At 35.6% G+C, this 20,860-nt stretch overlaps 1 protein-coding gene across 8 annotated transcripts in view; it reads left to right on the top strand.

The window, feature by feature from the left end:
* The window catches only part of PUS7L (pseudouridine synthase 7 like), a 33,184-nt gene extending 13,123 nt beyond the window's left edge, over nucleotides 1-20,061 (top strand). For 7 of the 8 annotated variants that reach the window (XM_055318749.1, XM_055318748.1, XM_055318756.1 and 4 more), the window contains 7 exons: nucleotides 579-738; nucleotides 1,609-1,801; nucleotides 4,792-4,890; nucleotides 7,490-7,571; nucleotides 8,894-9,174; nucleotides 12,942-12,995; nucleotides 14,710-16,670. In XM_055318749.1, coding sequence (XP_055174724.1) covers nucleotides 579-738; nucleotides 1,609-1,801; nucleotides 4,792-4,890; nucleotides 7,490-7,571; nucleotides 8,894-9,174; nucleotides 12,942-12,995; nucleotides 14,710-15,036 — 1,196 coding nt within the window. In that variant the 3' untranslated portion in view covers nucleotides 15,037-16,670. Of the gene's footprint in view, nucleotides 1-578; nucleotides 739-1,608; nucleotides 1,802-4,791; nucleotides 4,891-7,489; nucleotides 7,572-8,893; nucleotides 9,175-12,941; nucleotides 12,996-14,709 lie in introns of all 8 variants that reach the window. The other variant, XM_055318751.1, reaches the window with a different exon arrangement.
* Nucleotides 20,062-20,860: the final 799 nt, after the last annotated feature.

Here is a 20,860-nt window from a genome sequence, read left to right as displayed (position 1 = left end):
CTGAGCACCTTGTAGAGTTCATTTATTCATTCAGTAATTAATTGACTACTTACTGTGTGTTAGGCTGTGGGTGTAACAGTTGAGAAAACAAACATGATCCCTGCGTTAGGAACATTCAGTCTTGGGAACCTGGGAAGAATTTGAGGGAGAACTGCTGCTGCTGTTGGATCGGCAAGAATGAATACAAGTAGGGCAAGTAAAATGGAAGGAACACATTTTAAACAGAGGGATTCAAATGACAAAGCTGGGAAGGGACAAAGTTGGGGAAGGCTCTAGTCCATCCAGGGATTGTGAGATGTCCTTTGGGTCATACAGGATATAGGAATGGAGACTGAAAAGTGAGATTAGGGTCAGATAAAATGCCAAATTAAGGAATTTATATGATCTTTCTGTAAGCCTTTTCAGAGCCAATTAGCATTTTTCAATTGACAGCTGAAATCTAAGACATGGATTTTATATCTTGGTTAAAAAATACATTAATAATTTGATTCATATTAATCTAATCTATTAAGAATGTAGTTGATGTAGTTGTTTGTGTGCATGTGTGTAATCTGGGTGTTTTTTTTTTTTTTTTTCAGCCTTTACCCTACGAAAAGAAAATCTGGAAATGTTTGAAGCACTTGGATTTTTAGCTATCAAACTTGGTGTGATTCCTTCAGATTTCAGTTACGCTGGCCTTAAAGACAAGAAAGCCATCACTTATCAAGCAATGGTTGTTAGAAAAGTGTCTCCAGAGAGGTAATATAACATTACTTTGTAAGTTAGAACTTTACTTTCTTATTGCATCAAAGAAATAAATGTGAGATTGAAAACTCAGAACACTAGGAGCATATTAACCTCACTATCAATAGTAATTTATTGGGGCAGCCCGGGTGGCTCAGCGGTTTAGTGCCGTCTTTGGCCTGGGGCCTGATCCTGGAGACTTGGGATCGAGTCCCACGATGGGCTCCCTGCATGGAGCCTGCTTCTCCCTCTGCCTGGGTCTCTGCCTCTCTCTCTTTCTCTCTGTGTCTCTCATGAATAAATAAATAAAATCTTTAAAAAAAATAGTAATTTATTGACTAAAGGCTAATGGAGCAGCACATTCTGCCTTCATAATATGATTATCTTCTAAATAGCATTATGTCTTGGGGCAGCCCCTGGGGGGGCTCAGTGATTTAGCACCACCTTCAGCCCAGGGTGTCATCCTGAAGTCCCGGGATCGAGTCCCATGTCGGGCTCCCTGCATGGAGCCTGCTTCTCCCTCTGCCTGTATCTCTGCCTCTCTCTCTCTCTGTGTCTCTCATGAATAAATAAATAAAATCTTTAAAACAAAAATAACATTATGCCTTAAATTTTCATTGAAAATATAGGTAGTTTTAAGGCAGAAACTTTGAGACGTGGCAGATTTTAGATGATGAAGTTGCTTCAGGTCATAAAATAAATCTTAATATAATCCTATAATAATGGGTTTCTTAGTGCACATTTGTTGAAATAGCATTAACTTTTGAATTCCAAAAAACTTTTTAGTGTTCTGATATAAGTGGTTATCTAGCTACTGTCGTTTAAACTTTTTATTAATTTTTAAATGTAAGATTTAACAGAGTCTATATGATTTATCATTTATAGGTTGAAGAATATTGAAAAAGAAATTGAAAAGAAACGAATGAATGTGTTTAATATTCGATCTGTAGATGATTCCCTTAGACTTGGTCAGCTCAAAGGAAATCACTTTGATATTATCATCAGAAATGTAAGAAACCAAATAAATGATTCTACAAACCTGAGAGAGAGAATTTTGGAGGCAATAGAAAATGTTAAGGTAAGAAAACTCAATTTTAAAATAGTGTTATAGAAAAAAAATAAAATAAAATAGTGTTATAGGAAAATTTCGTAGTTCTCTTTACACTAAGGCAAGAAGGGAAATTTCTTTTGCTTTTGCACCTTTCCTTTTTATGTGCATATGTCATTATTTAAAAAAATGATAATTGGAACAGTTTGGCTTATTTTTAATTTTCTTCTTAGTACATTTTTTGTATTAAAAAAAACAAAGCTTTAATGTAATTAAAAAAATATAATGTATAGAGGTACCTGGAGTGTGGGGAGGGGAGCTATCTGTATAAGAAGAGACGTGTTTTTTGTTGTTTTGTATGTTTGGTTTTTTTAGCACGTGCTGTATAGAGTAGTATTTTAAGCAAAGGTATTAATTTTTTTGGAAATTTTGTTCTGCAGTTTTTTCCAGAAACCTTTGGTAAATAGTTATATTACTTATTAGAATTATGCACAATCTTTTTTTCTTTTCAATCTAATTGAATTTTTTCAACATGTACAAATGGTAAATCATATGTATTTTATTGTGTCTTACAATAAAAACTATTTAGCATAAATATATGTGACATTTGCCAGGCATCTAAATATACCCTAGCCTTCAGTCTGATCATCTAGACTAGGGGTTAGCAAGCTTTCTCTGTAAAGGGCCAGGTATTAATTTTTTTTGGCTTTCTGGGCATATGGTCTCTGTTGCAGCCACTCTGCTGCCCTTGTGTGGATGCACCCATAGATCATACATAAATGAATGAGCAGGATTGTGTTCCAGTAAAACTTTATCTATAAAAATAAGTGTTGCCCACATTTGACTTGTGGGCTGTTAGTAGTTTGTCAATCCCTGATCTAGACCCATAATCCTGGGATGCTTTTAGGCAATCTCAGTAGTCAGTCCCTACTCCCGAACCAATTAAATAAGAACATTTGGGAATACAGCTTTAGTTATTAGTATTTTTTAAAAAAAAACTCCCTAGGTGGGGCACCTGGGTGGCTCAGTGGTTCAACATCTGCCTTTGCCTCAGGTTGGGGTCCTGGCGTCCTGGAATCGCGTCCCACATCAGGCTCCCCAGAGGGAGCCTGCCTCATCCTTTGCTTATGTCTCTGCCTCTCTCTCTCTGTATCTCTCATGAATAAATAAATAAAAACCTAAAATAAATAAATAAATACATACATACATATTCCCTAGGTGATTTTACTCTACAGCTAACACTGAGAAGCACTGATCTCAGTAAGATTCTGATCATGAAGACCTTTTTACACAATTTTATTCCTCTCCAAAGGAAAAGAAACAAAACTGTTTTTTAATCACTATTCTTCTTTCTAGTTAGGAAAATGACTTTCCAACTAAAGATTTTCTAAATTCACATTTACCTTTGTATATACACTCTTTGATTGTATATTCTTTATATGGTAGTTTTTCCTTTTGTTTCTAGACCTATCTAAAGTTCTCCCCCCCCCCCAAAAAAAACTATTATTAAAATGAGATCCCTTAAAAAAGGGAGAGAGTTTCTTTGAACTGTGATAGCATTTATTGCCTGTCTTTCATTTGAAACTTATGGGTATATATTATAAGGCCCCCATTAGGAATGATTTTAGCTTTAGCTGACTTTCCTTTAATTCTGAAAATAAGATGTCTTTGAAGTTTTGTTCTTAGAGGGTTATAACTTTGACTTCTAGAGACCTTTTGTTATATCCAGCCCTAAGTAATTTGAAGGAGTACTTAAAGTTCTCCTGGTTATTCTAGTGTATTATTTGATATTATTTACCCAAATTTGAAATAATAATTGTTATGAGAAATACTCATAAACTGAGTGTGGAAGAACCTTATCTTTCAAGAAACCATCTGGACCTAGTGTTTTCTTTGTAAGAGCGTGTTTATCCACAGACCAATGTCTTTAAGGTTACAGAATAAATTACAATTCTCTACTCCTGGGGAAGTGATGCCATGCCATGCCATTGTCTTGGCCCAGGCCTTCAGAATCTGAGATAACTAAAAACTGAATTGTTATATATAAAGGAACCAAGACTTGCTGAGTTTGAAGCAAATTTACTTTAGCAAATTTATTTGTTATTCTTGGCATCTTCAGACAGCAGGAGCTTCTCAAAATCAGAAAGAGCTTCAGGGCAAAGATCAGATCCAGTCCTAGGTAAACACTTTATCCCACAACTCTGCTAGTTTAGCACTGAAAGTCTTGCATCCCACAGTACTCTTCAGTAATGTGAATGGAAAGCTGATATGTTTTTAAAGCTATTTGATGGTCTTATTTTCTAATTTTTAATTTTTTGGTTCTCTCCTTTCTATTCTTTAACTGTATAGCATTTCTTGGACCATTTGGCCCTTATGTGCATATTGCTGATTATAGTATTCTTTTATTAAAGTCAATATGAAGAGAAAGACTTGTTTACATATTCTGACACAGTAATTATATTTATTTGTTTACTCATTTTGGGCCCATGACAAAGAACCATAGACTGGGTGACTTTTAAATGTTGGAAATTTCTTAGAGTACTGGGGGCTGGAAGCCTGAGATCATGGTGCTAGTCTTATCTTCTTGTTGTATTCTCACAAGGTGAAAAGAGTGAGCTAGCTCCATGATCTTTTCTTATAAAGGCACTAATTCCATTCATGAGAACTTTACCCTCATGACCTAATTACTTCCCAATGTCCTTACCTCCAAATACCATCACATTGGAGGTTAAGATTTCAATGTATGAATTTGCGGAGGAACACAGGCATGCAGTCCATAACAATATACTTTTTAAAAAAGTTTTATTTATTTATTGGAGATCGAAAGGGAAAGAGAGCATGAGCTGAGGGGGCAGAGAGAGAGGGAGAAGCAAACTCTCCACTGTGCAGGGAGCCCCATGCAGGGCTGGATCCCAGGACCCTGAGATCATGACCTGAGCCAGATGCAGACACTTAACCAACTGAGCCACTCAGTTGCCCCACAGTATACTTTTAATTAATTGGTTTTCTTGTATTTGTAGAATAAGGGGTTTGTAAATTATTATGGACCACAGAGATTTGGAATGGGAAGGAAAGTTCACACCGACCAGATTGGATTGGCTTTGCTGAAGAGTGAAATGGTATGAATTTTAAAAAACTATGATCTGATTTGTTTTGTCAGTTATACTTATTATATAACCCAACCCTTTGCTTTCTTAACCCAGCATATGAATGCATATAGACACACACACACATATAACATATACTATAGTAATGAACATTTATTGAGCAGTTACTATATTTTAAGTATCACATTATAACAAAACAAACTGTATGTGATGTCCCTGTGTTTAATACTTGTTTGAGACTTTGCAGAGAATTTGAACAGCCCTCACCAAATTCTTAATGACTGAATAGAGGATTTAGAGGAAACCTAACATCCTACAATTCCAGAAATATGACATCAAATTATATAAAATTCCTGTTTCTCATTGCATTCAAACAAAATCTCTCCCCTTTTTTAAACCTTTTAAACCTCATATTCTATGCTTCTCTCTCTCTCTTTTTTTTTTTTTTTAAACTCTGCCAGAGAATTATCAGTTGTTGCTGTGTAAGAGATTACCCCAAAACTGAGTGGCCTAGAATGACAAGCATTTCTTTTCTCATTGTTCCTGGGGGTCACACATCTGGAAGCAGCCTAGCTGAGTGTTGGTGTGTCAGGGTCTCTCATGGTGTGTAGTCACACTATCAGCCAGGGCTGTTATCTTTGGAGACTTGACTGGGAACAGAGGATCTGCTTGCATGATTGCAGAGGATCTTCCTGCCATGGTTGTTGGCAGGAAGGTTTAGTTTTTACCATAGGGCTACTCATGGCATGATTTCCCCACGAGAGAGGAATCCAAGAGCACAGAAGAATGAGACAGAGACCACAACAAAAATCGCAGTGTCCTTTGTAATGGAATCTTGGAAGCGACATCTTTACTTCTGCTCTGTTCTACTTACTGGGCACACAGACCTACCCTGAGAAGTATCGGGGTGGCAGAGGTGGGGACTGCAATAGGTGCAAGTACCAGCCAGTGGAGGTCATTGGGAGCCAACTTAGAGGCTCGCCCACACCTGTATTTTCTTTCCTTTGAAGTATCGCCCCCTCCCCAACCCTTACATTCTCTACATCTCAATTTAAATTCTCATCCCACTGCCAAGAAAAATTGAATTCTGCTTATCTTGTGACCTCAAACCTCTTGGGCTTCCCATCTTGGGTTTTATTATATTTTATTGTTATTGTTTGTTTAATCTTTTCCACTAAACAAACATCATGTCTCTCTTGCTCAGTACTCCATCCTTAGTACTCTGCACAGTGCCTAGCACATAGCAGATGCTTAGCAATATTTATTTGGATGAATTAGCTTCTTAACATATATTTGAATGAATGAACGAATACTGTAAAATAAGGTTTAGTGTGATTTTAGGTTGAATGATCTATCTTAAGACCCTTTCCTACTCTGAAACATATACTTAGAAATCACAGTGCTAGAGACAGTATAATAATAATAATAATATAATAATAATAATAATAAATACAGGACCTCATAGATACCATTAATAAAAGGAACATCTTAGAGTTTTTATTTTTTTATTTTTTTAAAGATTTTTTATTTATTCATAGAGATGCAGAGAGAGAGAGAGAGAGAGAGAGAGAGGCAGAGACACAGGCAGAGGGAGAAGCAGGCTCCATCCAGGGAGCCTGACGTGGGACTCGATCCAGGGTCTCCAGGATCACGCCCTAGGCTGCAGGCGGCGCTAAACCGCTGTGCCACCAGGGCTGCCCATCTTAGAGTTTTTAAAAGAAAATATTAAAGTTACTAATTAAAAAAAAAAGATTTTGGCAATTATTTGAAAGACCAAACAATTCCAAGACTTGAGAACAGGAATGAAATTAGTGGTTTGGGGGGATCCCTGGGTGGCTCAGCAGTTTGGTGCCTGCCTTCGGCCCAGGGCATGATCCTGGAGTCCCAGAATCGAGTCCCATGTCGGGCTCCCTGCATGGAGCCTGCTTCTCCCTCTGCCTGTGTCTCTGCCTCTCTCTCTCTCTATTATTTTATTTATAAATAAATGCCCCCCCCCCCCCCCCGAGCAGCCTGGGTGCCTCAGCGGTTTAGCGCCTGCCTTCAGTCCAGGGTGTGATCCTGGAGTCCTGGGTTCAAGTCCCACGTCAGGCTCCCTGCATGGAGCCTGCTTCTCCCTCTGCCTGTCTCTGCCTGTGTCTGTCTTTCTCTCTCTGCGTGTCTCTCATGAATAAATAAATAAAATCTCTAAATAAATAAATAAAATCCCCCCCCCAAAAAAATTAATGGTTTGCCATCCCCCTATGCTTGCCATCCCCCCTATGTTTTTGTTATATATGTTGGTCAAGTCTGAGTTTTATGTCATTCATTACTTTACACTTGCATTCCTAGCTCCATGATAGAGGTAAAGAATGACAGAAGTAGAACTATGGATGATAGGGGGTGTTTTTTCCAGCCCATAGTATTTTAAACCAATGTATAAAGTTGCTTTGTACAAATCTATTTCCAAATATAGCACTATTTAATTTTTGAAAACTTGGAGATATAATTGCAGTGTCAGATATCATTTGTTAAGTGCCTATTTTATGATGCCAGATAATTTGTATCTTTTTTTAAAAAGTAAGTAATTTGTCATTTTCGTTTAACGTATGTTTGCTTGCTTGGTTTTTTAAAGGTGAAGGCTGTAAAATTATTTCTTACACCAGAAGATTTGGATGATCCTGTAAATAGAGCAAAGAAATATTTTCTTCAAACTGGTATTTAAAAATTTCTTTATTCCATACATGGTCATGAAATACATAATACAGATGATATATCAGCAGGAGGGCATTCATCACTGCATAAATGTGATAGGAAATAGATTATAATATAATATATTATATATTTAATAATTTTATTACATACCCAAGACACTCAGTTTTGGCAAAATATCCAAGACTCTTGCTTGGGAGTAGGAGTGAGGAGAGCAATAGTATCTTAGTTTTTCTTGGTCTAAATCCTCAAGATAAGACTTTCAAATTCTAAACTGGTACCAATGGAAGCATATACTACAACCATGGGAGACTTAAAAACAAACTACATAAAAGTTTAATTGTTATATCTAATATTTTGTGCATTGTTTTTGGTTTAGTTGCCATTCAGCCCTGTCAGTTTGGGCACTTTAGCTCAATATGATGATTTAAATGCAGAATGCTTCCTGGGAAACACTTAAGGAAAGCGTTATGGGTGTGGGTTCTAGTCACTCCTCATGGGTTTGACTTTCAAAATGACTTACATGTTTATTTTTTTTATTTTTTTATTTTTTAATTTATTTATGATAGTCACACAGAGAGAGAGAGAGAGAGGCAGAGACATAGGCAGAGGGAGAAGCAGGCTCCATGCACTGGGAGTCCGATGTGGGATTCGATCCCGGGTCTCCAGGATCGCGCCCTTGGCCAAAGGCAGGCGCCAAACCGCTGCGCCACCCAGGGATCCCGACTTACATGTTTATATCTATAGTTCTGAGAATATCATTTCCTATGGCAGTGATTCCTAAACTTTAGTGTGCATAAGAAACACCTAGTACATTACTAAAATGAGGATTCCTACCTAAAGAAGTATCTTTGCAGTAGAGTTCGTTAATTTAAGTTTAAAAAGTATCCCATTAGCAAGGCCTGTTAGCACACTTGAAGGATCTAAGGATCCAACCCTTTCTTACTCAAAAGATTGTGTAAATGTTCGTAATAGCTCTTTAAAAATATGTAGTCTCAGAGGTTTATTTAATGATTTTTTTGAGACATTCTCTGAATAATTGCAAGTTAATCTCCATTCTGAAGTAGGTATTACTAATGTGCTTTTTGCTACTTTTTTTTAAAGCAGGGAAAGTGAATGGAGAATGGACCATATGATTAATGATCTTTATTAAGCAGACAAGCTCTTCAGGTGTAACTAGGTTTATACTTGGTACTAAACATCCTCTTCATATTCAAGTTTATAATATAGCACAGTTCATTGCCTCTCATTAGAGGGCATACTAAAGGTCTTTATAACTGGCCTTTAAACGAAGGTAGTTGACTCACTGACTTTCTCTTTATTTCAGAGGATGCCAAAGGCACACTTTCATTGATGCCTGAATTCAAAGTTCGAGAGAGAGCACTGTTGGAGTCATTGCATCGCTTTGGCATGACTGAGGAGGGTTGTATCCAGGCATGGTTTTCTTTTCCCCATTCTATGCGCATATTCTACATTCATGCATATAGCAGCAAAATTTGGAATGAGGCGGTATCTTACAGACTTTCAACCTATGGATCAAGAGTAGTAGAGGGTGATTTGGTCTGTTTGGATGAAGATATTGATGATGAACACTTCCCAAGTAGTAAAGTAAGTATCATTTACTCAAAGTTGTCAAGAATGGTTACCACGCTAGGAATATTAATTTTCAGAAGCCTTTATTTCAGAAACAATTTAGAGCTAAATGTACATTTTATTTTTTTATTTGTATTTGCTTATCTTCTGTTTCTGTGCTTTTAGCTAAGGCTTAACACATGTCTGTAAATGGTAAAATAAAAATAAGACACTAAGCAAAAGGTACAAAGATAGTAAACCTTCCTTTAAAGAAATGTCCTTTAAAGAACATTGTAAAATCTTTAAAGAACATGTTTTAAAAAATTACAGAAGTAATGCACAAAATAGTGCCATTAAATGTGAAAAATCAAAACTACATATGAAGCTGTCATCTTGTCACCACTCTTATTGTCTTTCCCTCTTCTGTGTTCAAGAAATCAATCTATGTTTTTGTCCTGTGTCCTAGACCTTTGTCTATGCTTTCCCATAAATATCCATAGAAGAGTATATTTTTATTCTTTTAGCTAACACTGAGAAAAGAAAAAAAAAGAGCTTAGAAACTCAGAACTTGAAATATGAAAAAGAAAGAATACAATTTTTGTAATAATGGTATATGGAGTATGTAATGGTGTATTTCTTTTATATAAATGTGATTTTGTATAATTGCAATTTCACAATTTGTTTTTTTCCTCTTAACAATGTCTTAGAGACATTTATATTAATGAATTTATAATTTATATTATAAAAGTTGATTCTTCATTTCCTCTCTGTCCAACTAGTACTTTTATCTTTGTGAGTTTGAACAATTTAAATAATGAAACTGAATTCCATAAGTCAAGTAAAGAAATTTATTTTATAATATAATACAAAAAGAACCAATTATAATATAAAAATAACATTATCTCAAGTTAGTGTTACAAATATAAAAATGAAGGGATTTGAGTAGTGCTTTCATATATAACATTATAAAATCTTTGAATTTTAAATGAGAGAAGTATCTTAGAGATCCTCTTTTTTTAACTCTCATTTTAAAGAAACAAACATCAAGAACAGATTAAGTGATACATGTAGTAGAATTAAAACAAGAACAGATTAAGGATACATGTAGCCTTAGCCTGAGTTGGTCTCCACCAGAGAAATCATGGAGTATAGAAAAGGTGTCAGCATCTAGAGGGAGAACATGGCCCAGTTTTTAAAAAATGAAAAATAGACTCAACTCTATATAAAAGAAGCTTTATCTAAATTAATGGTAGAAGTCTGGATGTATGAATTAAGCGTTATGTTCATTTGGTTGGTTGATTTTGGTTTGGGATTTGGTTTTGGTTAAGTAATAGAGATCTATCTTGGACTAACTTAAGGAAAAGCAGACAGTAATTCATTGGCTCTCATAACTGAGACTGATTGATTCAGACACAGCTATATCCAGGGGTTAAGCAGTCTCCTAAATAACCTATCTCTTATTTTCTTCATCTTTCAACTCTGTTTTCCTGTGTTAGAACCATTCTCAGTTTGACTTGTTCTTTCAGTGGCAAGATGGTTATGAGCATCTCTAAGCTTATTTCTTACAACTTGTAGAGAAGATAATTTTTTTCCCCATGGAATTAAGTGTCTTGGGCTAGGAATGGCCTGGCTTGGGTCCCATGTCCAAGCCCAAACCAATTATTGTGGCCTGGAGTATGTTCCAAAAGATCATTCCTGGAATCATCTCCCCTAAATCATGTTTGAAAACTGGAAGGGGAGCTTCCTGAAAATGAGGGTGCTACTATTAGAAAAAAGAGTAAAGGCTGAGCAAGCCAGAACAGCAGATGTCTGCTTCACTGTTTCATTGAATGGGTAGCTTATGAGTATTTAGATAAGAAAGTGATCACTAAGAATGGTCATTTAACTGAGACAAAATCTGAAACTATAAAAAGAAATCTAGGGGCATTATAGGTTTTATTTTATCTCATGAGTGGAAGAAGAGATGTCAGTGATTCCCTTTTGTCAGTGATTCCCTTTTAATAGTGAAAAATCAGGTTTTTTCACACATTCCAGAAAACATTCATTTAAATATTACCTGGGCTACACATTATTAAGTTAGTCATTCCTAATTCAGATTTTCAGAAGTTAAATGTTACTTTGACAAGACATGGTAATAGTCTACGAAATTCGTGTCTTACAAGACTTCTTTGTTCAAAGTAACATTTGCAAGGACAGTTTTGTGATAAAAACTATCTGTTTCTTTGGAGCTATAAAAGAAAGGAAACCATTTCTCCGTCATATCTTGCTAGGTTTCCGTCTATTAACAAAAAAAAAAAGTCTTTATATATATTTAAGACCAATCATTTATACTTTATTAGTTAGCACTAAGAATAGAAAAAGCAGGACTTACAGGCCCAAAATGAAAAAGACAGTAAAGTTTCTGTTATCAGAAATCTCAAATCTATCTATCAGAAATCTCATACTATTTAATATAGTATATTGAGACATGTAATATTGTGCATCTGCAGTTAAAAGTTGTAGGCAACTAATATGATTCTTGACAGGATTGCTAGACTAACAGATACACCTTTATTTCAAGTCACTTGGTAGATTTTCAAATAATTTCTTTGTGAACAAGATGGAGAAATGTGTTAGACAATTAAAAAGTTAGGTGAATTCATAGTTGGGAAGGCGCCAAATACCAAAAGCATGTTTGTTAATGAAGGAGTCGATTGATATCAACCTAGTGGGAGTTCTCTAAACATGAAACATGATCTTCTGTACTTGACCATGTTTTTCAGTATTTTCATAATTTATATAAGTTACATTATTGTACATAGGCTTGGAGTTTGTGAAAGAGAGCTAGAAATGATGATGCAGAGAGATCCTCATCCCATGAATTTTGGTCAGATCACAGCTAAAGTTTTATATCCATTTCTGAGTCCACAACTAAAAGTGTACTTAGCAATAAAAAACATACAAACCCCAAAAGAAAAACGAAAGGGGAGGCAATAATTATTTATTAGAGAACTAGAGATTATTGCCCTCAAGTGCAGACTTGAAGGCAAAGCCAGCAGAGTTAGAGGGGATCTGGACCCTACGTTATTTGATGAATGCTTTAGGAAGGGAGGGATGCTATTCATCTTTGTTTAATGATGACAGCAGCCTTTATACCTGAACTTTGATGTGCTCGAGAAATCAGAATGACTTATTCTATAGTGTCCTATAGCAACATTTCTCAGACTTAACATACACTTCGTTTTTCCCCCTGCTCTTATTACTGTTCTATAAAACACATTTTGAGAAACACTACTTCTCAGAAAGTATTATGATACTTGTTGGGGACAGAGGTGGAGTGGTTTCCCAGAGGCAGATTTTTATTTTTTAAAGATTTTATTTATTTATTCATGAGAGAGAGAGAGAGAGAGGCACAGACATAGGTAGAGCTCCTTGGGGAGCCGGATGCTGGACTCCATCCTGAGACTCTGGTATCACACCATGAGCCAAAGGCAGATGCTCAATCACTGAGCCACCTGGGCTTCCCCCAGAGGCAGATTTTTAATTCAGCATAACAGTTTTGTAAGCTAGGAAAAGCTGTTGGTGATGAGGTAAAAGTATTGCCTCGGAATGTTAAGCTACCACCATTCTCTTTGTGTTTCAACTTCAGTTATTAGTGGTTAAAGCAGGAAGTATCATTCTAATTTTTTATGTAGTCTAGAAACAAATTCTGAAAATAATCTTGTTGGGGGATATGTATATTCAGCATAGGAGTCAAATTATACATAACAGGGAAAATTGAGGAAATGGATCATTCATATTTTTGTCATGTTTTTAAAATATAGGTTCATCTAGTAACTGAAGAAGAGGAGTCAGCTAGCACATATGCAATACATCAGGTAAATTTGTTAAAAAATTGATATATCACTTAAAGTGTAGATACTATATCCGAAAGACAAAATGTAGATATATCCAAAAGTCCTTTTCCCCACCTTTTTCTTTTTCTTTGCCTTTTTTTTTTTTTAAGATTTTATTTATTTATTCATGAGATACACAGAGAGAGGCAGAGACCTAGGCAGAGGGAGAAGCAGGCTCCTCACCTGGAGCCCAATGTGGGACTCGATCCTTGGACCCTAGGATCACGACATGAGCCAAAGGCAAAAGGTCAACCACTGAGCTACCCAGGCATCCCCCACCTTTTCCTTTTAACCACTTTTTAATTCAGGTACAATTTTTATACAATAAAAATCTCTCTTCTCAGTTTAAAGTTGTAAGAGTTTTGATAAACATATGCAGCCTTGTGACCAACACAAAAATCAAGATGAAGAACATTTTCATCTCTCCCTGTGCCCCTTTTTAGCAAGCCCCAGCCCCTGAGTGGCTCATCCATTTACTACCCCTACAGTTTTGCCTTTGAAAGATTGTCAAATAAATGGAATCATACAGTATGTGGTCTTTTATGTCTGGCTTCTTTCAATTCGCATAATGAATTTGAAATCCATTCATGTCGTTTGCATTTGAATTTTTTACCTTGTTCTTTTTTCTGACTACCTTTTGGTTCAAGAAAAATGTCTAGAGGGATCCCTGGGTGGCGCAGCGGTTTGGCGCCTGCCTTTGGCCCAGGGCGCGATCCTGGAGACCCAGGATCGAATCCCACATCGGGCTCCCAGTGCATGGAGCCTGCTTCTCCCTCTGCCTATGTCTCTGCCTCTCTCTCTCTCTCTCTCTCTCTCTCTTTCTCTCTGTGTGTGTGTGTAACTATCATAAATAAATAAAAATTAAAAAAAAAAAGAAAAATGTCTAGAAATCATCAAAGGAGGAAAGCCCTGCAAACTGTAGTGTCTTTTTATAATTAGCTGAGCAAAACACTGTAGTTGCTGCTATTGGTTTGCTTTAATGTTTTTAAATAGGTAAGAAGAATGTAAAGGTATCAACCAAAATACCAATTATATCATTGAGTAGTAGGGTTATTCTTTGTGATACAGAAATAATATGCTTTTAGGATTGTATGACTGCATTGGGATTAAGTTTTTGTCAGTTAATTAAATATATCAAAGCTTCTTGTTTCCTGTCTTCTATATTAACAATAGTTTGATAATATCTGACTTGAGTTGGTTACCTTGGTTATTATGCATCCTTCTTGATTTTATTTAGTGCTTTTCTTTGCCTGGCAGCATTTAAAATAATCAAGGTAGTATAGTGTTCACTAGCATATTTTAGGCTGATTGTAATGTTTAGATCCTGAGACATAATGATATCTCAGTGATTTTCATATATACCAGATCTCAGTGATATAATGACCATATATTTTTCTGAAGGCACTTACTAGTGACTTTGGGCATGTTATTGATTCTTTCTGAGACTTAAAGAATCAGGACAGCACCAACCTCATAACCAACAAGTAATAGGATTGTCTCTACCTTTTATGTTGCTAGAGGAAGAAAACATTTTGCCCATTTGAAAATTGAAATACTTGTTTAAGTATCCCACATCATAAATCATCCTTAACCACTTTATATCAGTTTAATTTGGGAGGAATGGTATATGTTGATCAGGAAGGTCTAACATTTCTTTCATTGTATTTCATGTATTTTTTCCCCTTCTTCTGCACAGGTGGTTCTTCCAGTGCTTGGATACAACATTCAGTACCCAAAGAACAAAGTTGGGCAGTGGTACCAGGACACACTTAGCAGAGATGGACTACAGACGTGTAGGTTTAAAGTACCGACTCTAAAACTCAATGTTCCAGGATGCTATAGACAGATATTGAAACATCCCCATAATGTCTCATACCAACTAATGGAAGAACATGATACTGATGTCAAAACTGAAGGTTCCCACATTGATGAAGCAACTTTATCTCTTCAGATCTCTTTCGATCTTGATGCTTCCTGTTACGCGACAGTGTGTCTGAGGGAGATAATGAAGCATGACTTTTAGAATCACTACCCTTGCTATAATCATATATATATATGTGTGTCACTATTTAAAAGAGAGGGAGCTAAAATTTCTCGAGCACTTGCCACATGCTAGAAGCCTTACAATTGTTAGCTCCTGTAATTACAAAACATCCTGATGAAGTAGAAATTTGCTGATGTTCTAGAAGACATATAGCTAGTAAGCATCTGAATTTAAGACCCCAAAGCCTTTGTTCTTTCTATTATCTAATGTTTCAGTCATCTTTATTCTGTGCTATAAAATTTGTAATCTTCTTTTACTATTCAAGACAAATAATCCTGCAAGATAACATGTAAGAAAAAAAAAACGTTTGGAGTAATGTTTATATCCTCTAGCTCCTTGCTTAGAATGTAGAGGAAACTAGACTGGTGAAAGCACATGGTTGGAGAGAAAGCGAAATGAAGCATTTTATTAATTATTGTCATTCTTTTCTGTTTTTGAAATTATTGATCAGAATAATTTCATTAGGGAAATGTAATCCCTCTATTTATGATAGCTACCTGAGGGTAGTTTACCTCCTTTATGAGATAAATTATCTTCAGTGAAGATTGAAATAAAATTTTTTGTACAATTTCTTTATCTCAACATACATTGACCCTCTTGACTTTTTTGTGATTATTATTTTTTCAAAGATTATATTTATTTATTCATGAGAGACACAGGGAGCAGAGACGCAGGCAGAGGGAGAAGCAGGCTCCATGCAGGGAGCCCAATGTGGGACTCGATGCCAGGTCTCCAGGATCACGCCCTGGGCCGAAGATGGCGTTAAACCGCTGAGCCACCCAGGCTTCCTTCTTTGTGTGATATTTTTGTCTGCTATCTAAAACCTAGATTTTAGAGTTGGGGTTTAGATCGGGGAGGGATGGCATATATTGATCAGGAAAGTCTAATGTTCTTTCATCGCTGGTAGTATAACATGATGAAATTTAAAAAGCAGTATAGAGCATTATATGTCAGTAATGTGGTGCTTTTATATACTCAAGTCAAACTATTTTGGGTATAGTAACATCAGGAAATAAAATTCAAAAGAAGGAAAAATGTTATATGCAATGTAAAATATGCTCATTGCAACATTTTTATGTAAGATGAAAGAAATGATAAATAGTTTGAAAATCCAGCATCAGACAACAAAAGTAAGTAGAATGAGGTGTATCACCTTCATGGCAAAACATGTAGTTATTAAAAGTGATGATAGAAGTTTAGGTATGCAAGAAAATGTTGCCTCTCAAAACCAGAACAGAGATATTATAGATGCAGTATGCACACTATGCACACCGAATGCAGCTTTTACAAAGAGGCATTTTAGCATTGTGACTAAAAGCACAGTTACTACAGAAAAACTCCCCAAGTTTGAACTGTGGCTCTGCCACATAGCATGTGGCCTTGGACTAGTTATTGAAGCTTTCTGTGCCTTTGTTTCAACATCTATGAAATGAGAATGGTATTATGCCTACCATTATTATTGTGAGGATTCACCAAGTTCATACCAAAGCAGCTTGGAAAAGTACCTTCTACTTAGTTATTGTTAAATAAGTATCCACAGATGCAAGGGGGCATCTTGGGCAGAAAGGGAAAAAATACGAAAATCAGTTTCTTTTTTTGTCATTATATATTTTAATAATAAATGAATCTCAGAACACAAAATTAGACTTTGTAGTACCATTGGATTTTTAAACTTAACCTTTGTCATCTTACTATTTACTGAAAATAAAATGCTATAGTAAGTGGTAAAATATTTAGAAAAAATATGCCATTTCATATGGTAAATTATATCCTGCAAATGTAATCAGAAAGTGAATTATGTAAATTCTTAAATTCTAGGTGTCTTTTATTTTTTTTTATTTTTTTTTTATTTTTACTTATTTATGATAGTCACACACAGAGAGAGAGAGAGGCAGAGACACAGGCAGAGGGAGAAGCAGGCTCCATGCACCGGGAGCCTGACGTGGGATTAGATCCCGGGTCTCCAGGATCGCGCCCTGGGCCAAAGGCAGGCGCTAAACCGCTGCACCACCCAGGGATCCCCTCTAGATGTCTTTTAAATGTTGAGTAGTAATTAGTAAATATGAAAGTATTAAAATGTGCTATCATTGATATTTTCTTTGCCTGTAGATGGCACTATAATTTTAGAGATCTTATTTATGTAAATACTTTAGCCACATGTAAAGAAAGCATCACTAAACTTATTGGAAGTCACCATAAAATGTACTCAGATACTGTTGCTGTGGAAAATTATTTTACATACAAATGATATTTGACATGTTAATTTTCTTTCAGTGTGAGTTGAGGCCTTGAATATACTTTTTGGACCAGATGATGACCAGTCTTGTAGGTTTTTGCAGTTTTCCTGGGCATTTCAGGCCTTTAAAAGGATAATCTTTAATTTTCAAGGTTATTTTTGAAACTGAGCAATAGTGTTTCAGGATTACCAAGGTGAAACAAGTTGAGGTCTTTTTATTAAGCTAAAAAAACCACTTTGATATTTGTGACTTACGCCAAACTGAAAGTCGTGTAAGATTTGATTCAAGTAACTTTTATTGTTTGTTGTGCCAGTACTTCTGCTTCTCTCATTTGAATCCATATACCCAACCTATAGGTAGGTAATATTTTCCCTGATTTTGCAGATGGGAAGATACCTGAGTGGTTTACTGACCTATTTAAGGTCAAACAGGATAGTATGTGACTAAACTTGGTTATGCTTTGTAGAACAGTATTGTTTTCATATACCTAATATTTGCCATCTGAAAACAAGTTTTTTTGTTAATGACTTTCATTTCCACTAACTCAGTATTCCTTGCCACTGATTAGTAGGCATATTGGAGCACGTCTTGAGAGAAGCAAGATTCCTTTTGAGATTCTAAGACCAAAATAAAAGTAAAGGAGAGCCTTTAGGAAATTCCCAAATCATTTTGGAATATTTTCCAGAACATTTTGGGACTTGTATCATAATGATAGGCAAAATTATTATAGGTCATAGGAGGTTAATGTAGATGGTACCTGGCACAATATTAATATTGAATAAGTATAGTGAAAGATTTGCTTCTTTTTTAGAAAATCTTATGAAACACTAACAGCAGTGTCCAGCACCTAAATTCTCAATGTTATCTACTGTGCTAAATGATGAAAGTTTTACAGTGGAATGGTTAATGACTTCCCCTTGAGATCTGTTCTGACTCTGTCTTAGCATAATTACAATTCACACTTTTAGATTTATTTTTTTGTTAAGTGGAAATAACTATTTCTAAATCTGGGAGTTGAGCAATTCATTCAAATTAAGATCTTAAAGAACTATCTAGGTCAATGTTTTCAATATATTCCACCTGGGAACTACCTTTAGGAGACCAAAAAGAAAATGAAACCCCAGGTTAACAGTGAAGTTTTCTTGCATTAAAGATAGGAAAAGAGGTTGGAGGAAGATATGGGAGTTAGGAAAATAGGATTCTCTTTTTTTTTTCTCTATTTACCTCTGTTACATTTTTAAGTAAGAATTTATTTGTATATTAATTTTGCAATTAAAAACCTTGAAGAATACTTAAGGCTCAGAGAAGGTAAGGTAAGGCAATTGGTGGGTTATGTTGACATTATTTTCAGCATATTGTCAGAAAGAAGTTTATGATTATACGTTTGAATGGCAGTAAATACAAGTTTAAAGTTTAGTACCTGTGCTATGGACTTTGCTTTCAGATTTGGAAAGGTTCTGCCTAAGAAATAGCTTGAAGTCTTTTTTTTTTTTTTTCAGATTGTATTTATTTATTCATGAGAGACACATTGGAAGGCAGAGAAATAAGCTGAGGGAGAAGCAGGCTGCCTGCAGGGAGGCCAGTGTGGGACGGGGATCATGACCTGAGCCAAAGGCCGATGCTCAACCACTGAGCCACCCAGGCACCTCTAGCTTGAAGTCTTATGGTATTGTTTTAGTCTATTTTTCCTGAGCCCTTCTGCTTTGCCTAGTTTTGATAGGCCACTAAACAATGCCAAATGTCTGACATAATGCTCAACAAATATTTGAGTACCCCTAAATTAAAAGCACTCTATATGATACTGTGGGGAAGACAAAAATAAATCAGGTAATATCTCTGCCTTTGAGGGATTAACAGTGTCCTATCCTTTCAGATATCATTTAATTTGAAATGTTATCTGCAAAAAGGATATGCAGGCTAAATGACAAGGATAAGAACAAGCAATGTCTTTTCCATTTCATGTATAGCTCACTGTATGGTCGATAATATGTTACTTGACCCCTCAGCACTTCATCCTGAATCCTTCAATGATACTTATATTAGCATTTCTAAGCATTTTGAGATCTCTTCTTAAAATATGCTTTGAACTATTCAGTCTAAATGCTGCTTTCTCGAAAGCTACTACTCTAAAGAATGGGAAATGGTGTTAATGGAGTTAATCTTGTGTAATTTCAGTGTGGGTTGTCAGGAATATCTTTAAGTAAAGAAAATGACTCTAATCTCCTTAAGCAATTCATTTTCTCAGCTGCTGTGAGGCGGGAGCTAATTTACTCTGCCTGTGTACATAGACCCTGTCTTACTAAAGAGAAATTTTACTCATGGAAAGAAGTCAGGGCATCCATGATATTATTTAAGTTTAGAGATATCTTAGAAAATATTATAAAATATGATATACTAAATTGTCTTTTTCATTATCAGTTTCCTTAATACCCAACTCAATTACCCATATAGAAATGAAATCCCTGTTACAAGGAAGAAATTTAATTATGGAGTCAAAACAAGAGCTATTTAGTTGTTTTTAAAGGGAAGAGATCAAAGAACTGGTCACTCCTTAACTGAGGGTGTTCAAGCAGCAGGATGGGGGGTGGGGAGTAGAGAGGGTTAGGATTCAATTCTTTATGCTTTTATTCCTTTTCTGATGAGCCCTACTGGCATTCTCGTAGACTAGTTAGGTCAGGATTCTGAACTTTTCACTACAATAGGGTTTTAATCTTAGCTGATTATTGTTTCCACCCCCACCCCTAGTCATAAAGGACTAGTGTTCTTTTCTAAAAAGAGAAGATGAAGACTATTTCTATAAAAAAAAAAAAAAAACACTCCAACAAACCTTTATAAGCTTTTTTCAGTTATAGTACAAATTTTTTTTTTTTTTTGCATCTGATTTTCAAAAGGAAACTAAGGTTTAGGTTGCATTTTTTCAGTAAATTAATCTTAAGGGAAATCTAATAAATTTTTATGGTATGTGGATAATAACAATGCACTTTTCCTATTTAGAAATCATTTTAGAAAATTTGAGAAGCAGTTATTCCTAATTTAAAGAGCATTTCCAAGGCATTGAAAGAAAATTTTAATTTCATAGTGAAGCGTTTGATGGTTGTGTTTTTTTTATGTACATATTCTCTCTAGTTTTGATTATTGTGATAATTTTCTAGCTGACTGCCTCTGTTCTTCATTCTAACCAGTCCATCCTGTGTACTAATGTCAGTTAAGCTTGTAAAAGTAGAAATCTGGTCCCGTCATTGTGTTTTGGCTATTTAGCATTTCAGTGGCTTCCCAGTATCTATGGAATATAAGTCCAAACTCCTAAACATAGCAGATATATATCTGCACAGTATGACTTCAAATTCTTTCAAGTGTCATCTTCCACACTCTAGAAAACATACCTTTTGTTTTAGCTCTTTTTGCTCTTTCCCAAATATGTTTTCCTATGTTCTACATTTCAACTTCCCATTCTTGTTGGTAGAATGTCTTTTCTGCTTAGGTTAAATATCTTGTCTGTGAAATCCATGTTCTCATAACACTTGTCTATGTCTGTACTGTCTCATTAGTCACATTGCATTATACTT

The sequence above is a fragment of the Nyctereutes procyonoides genome, unplaced genomic scaffold, assembly GCF_905146905.1.
Source record: "Nyctereutes procyonoides isolate TBG_1078 unplaced genomic scaffold, NYPRO_anot_genome, whole genome shotgun sequence".
In the NCBI taxonomy this organism is placed as follows: Eukaryota; Metazoa; Chordata; class Mammalia; order Carnivora; family Canidae; genus Nyctereutes; species Nyctereutes procyonoides.
The sequence above is the reverse complement of the archived record's forward strand: the minus strand, read 5'-3'. Positions and strand labels throughout refer to the sequence as shown.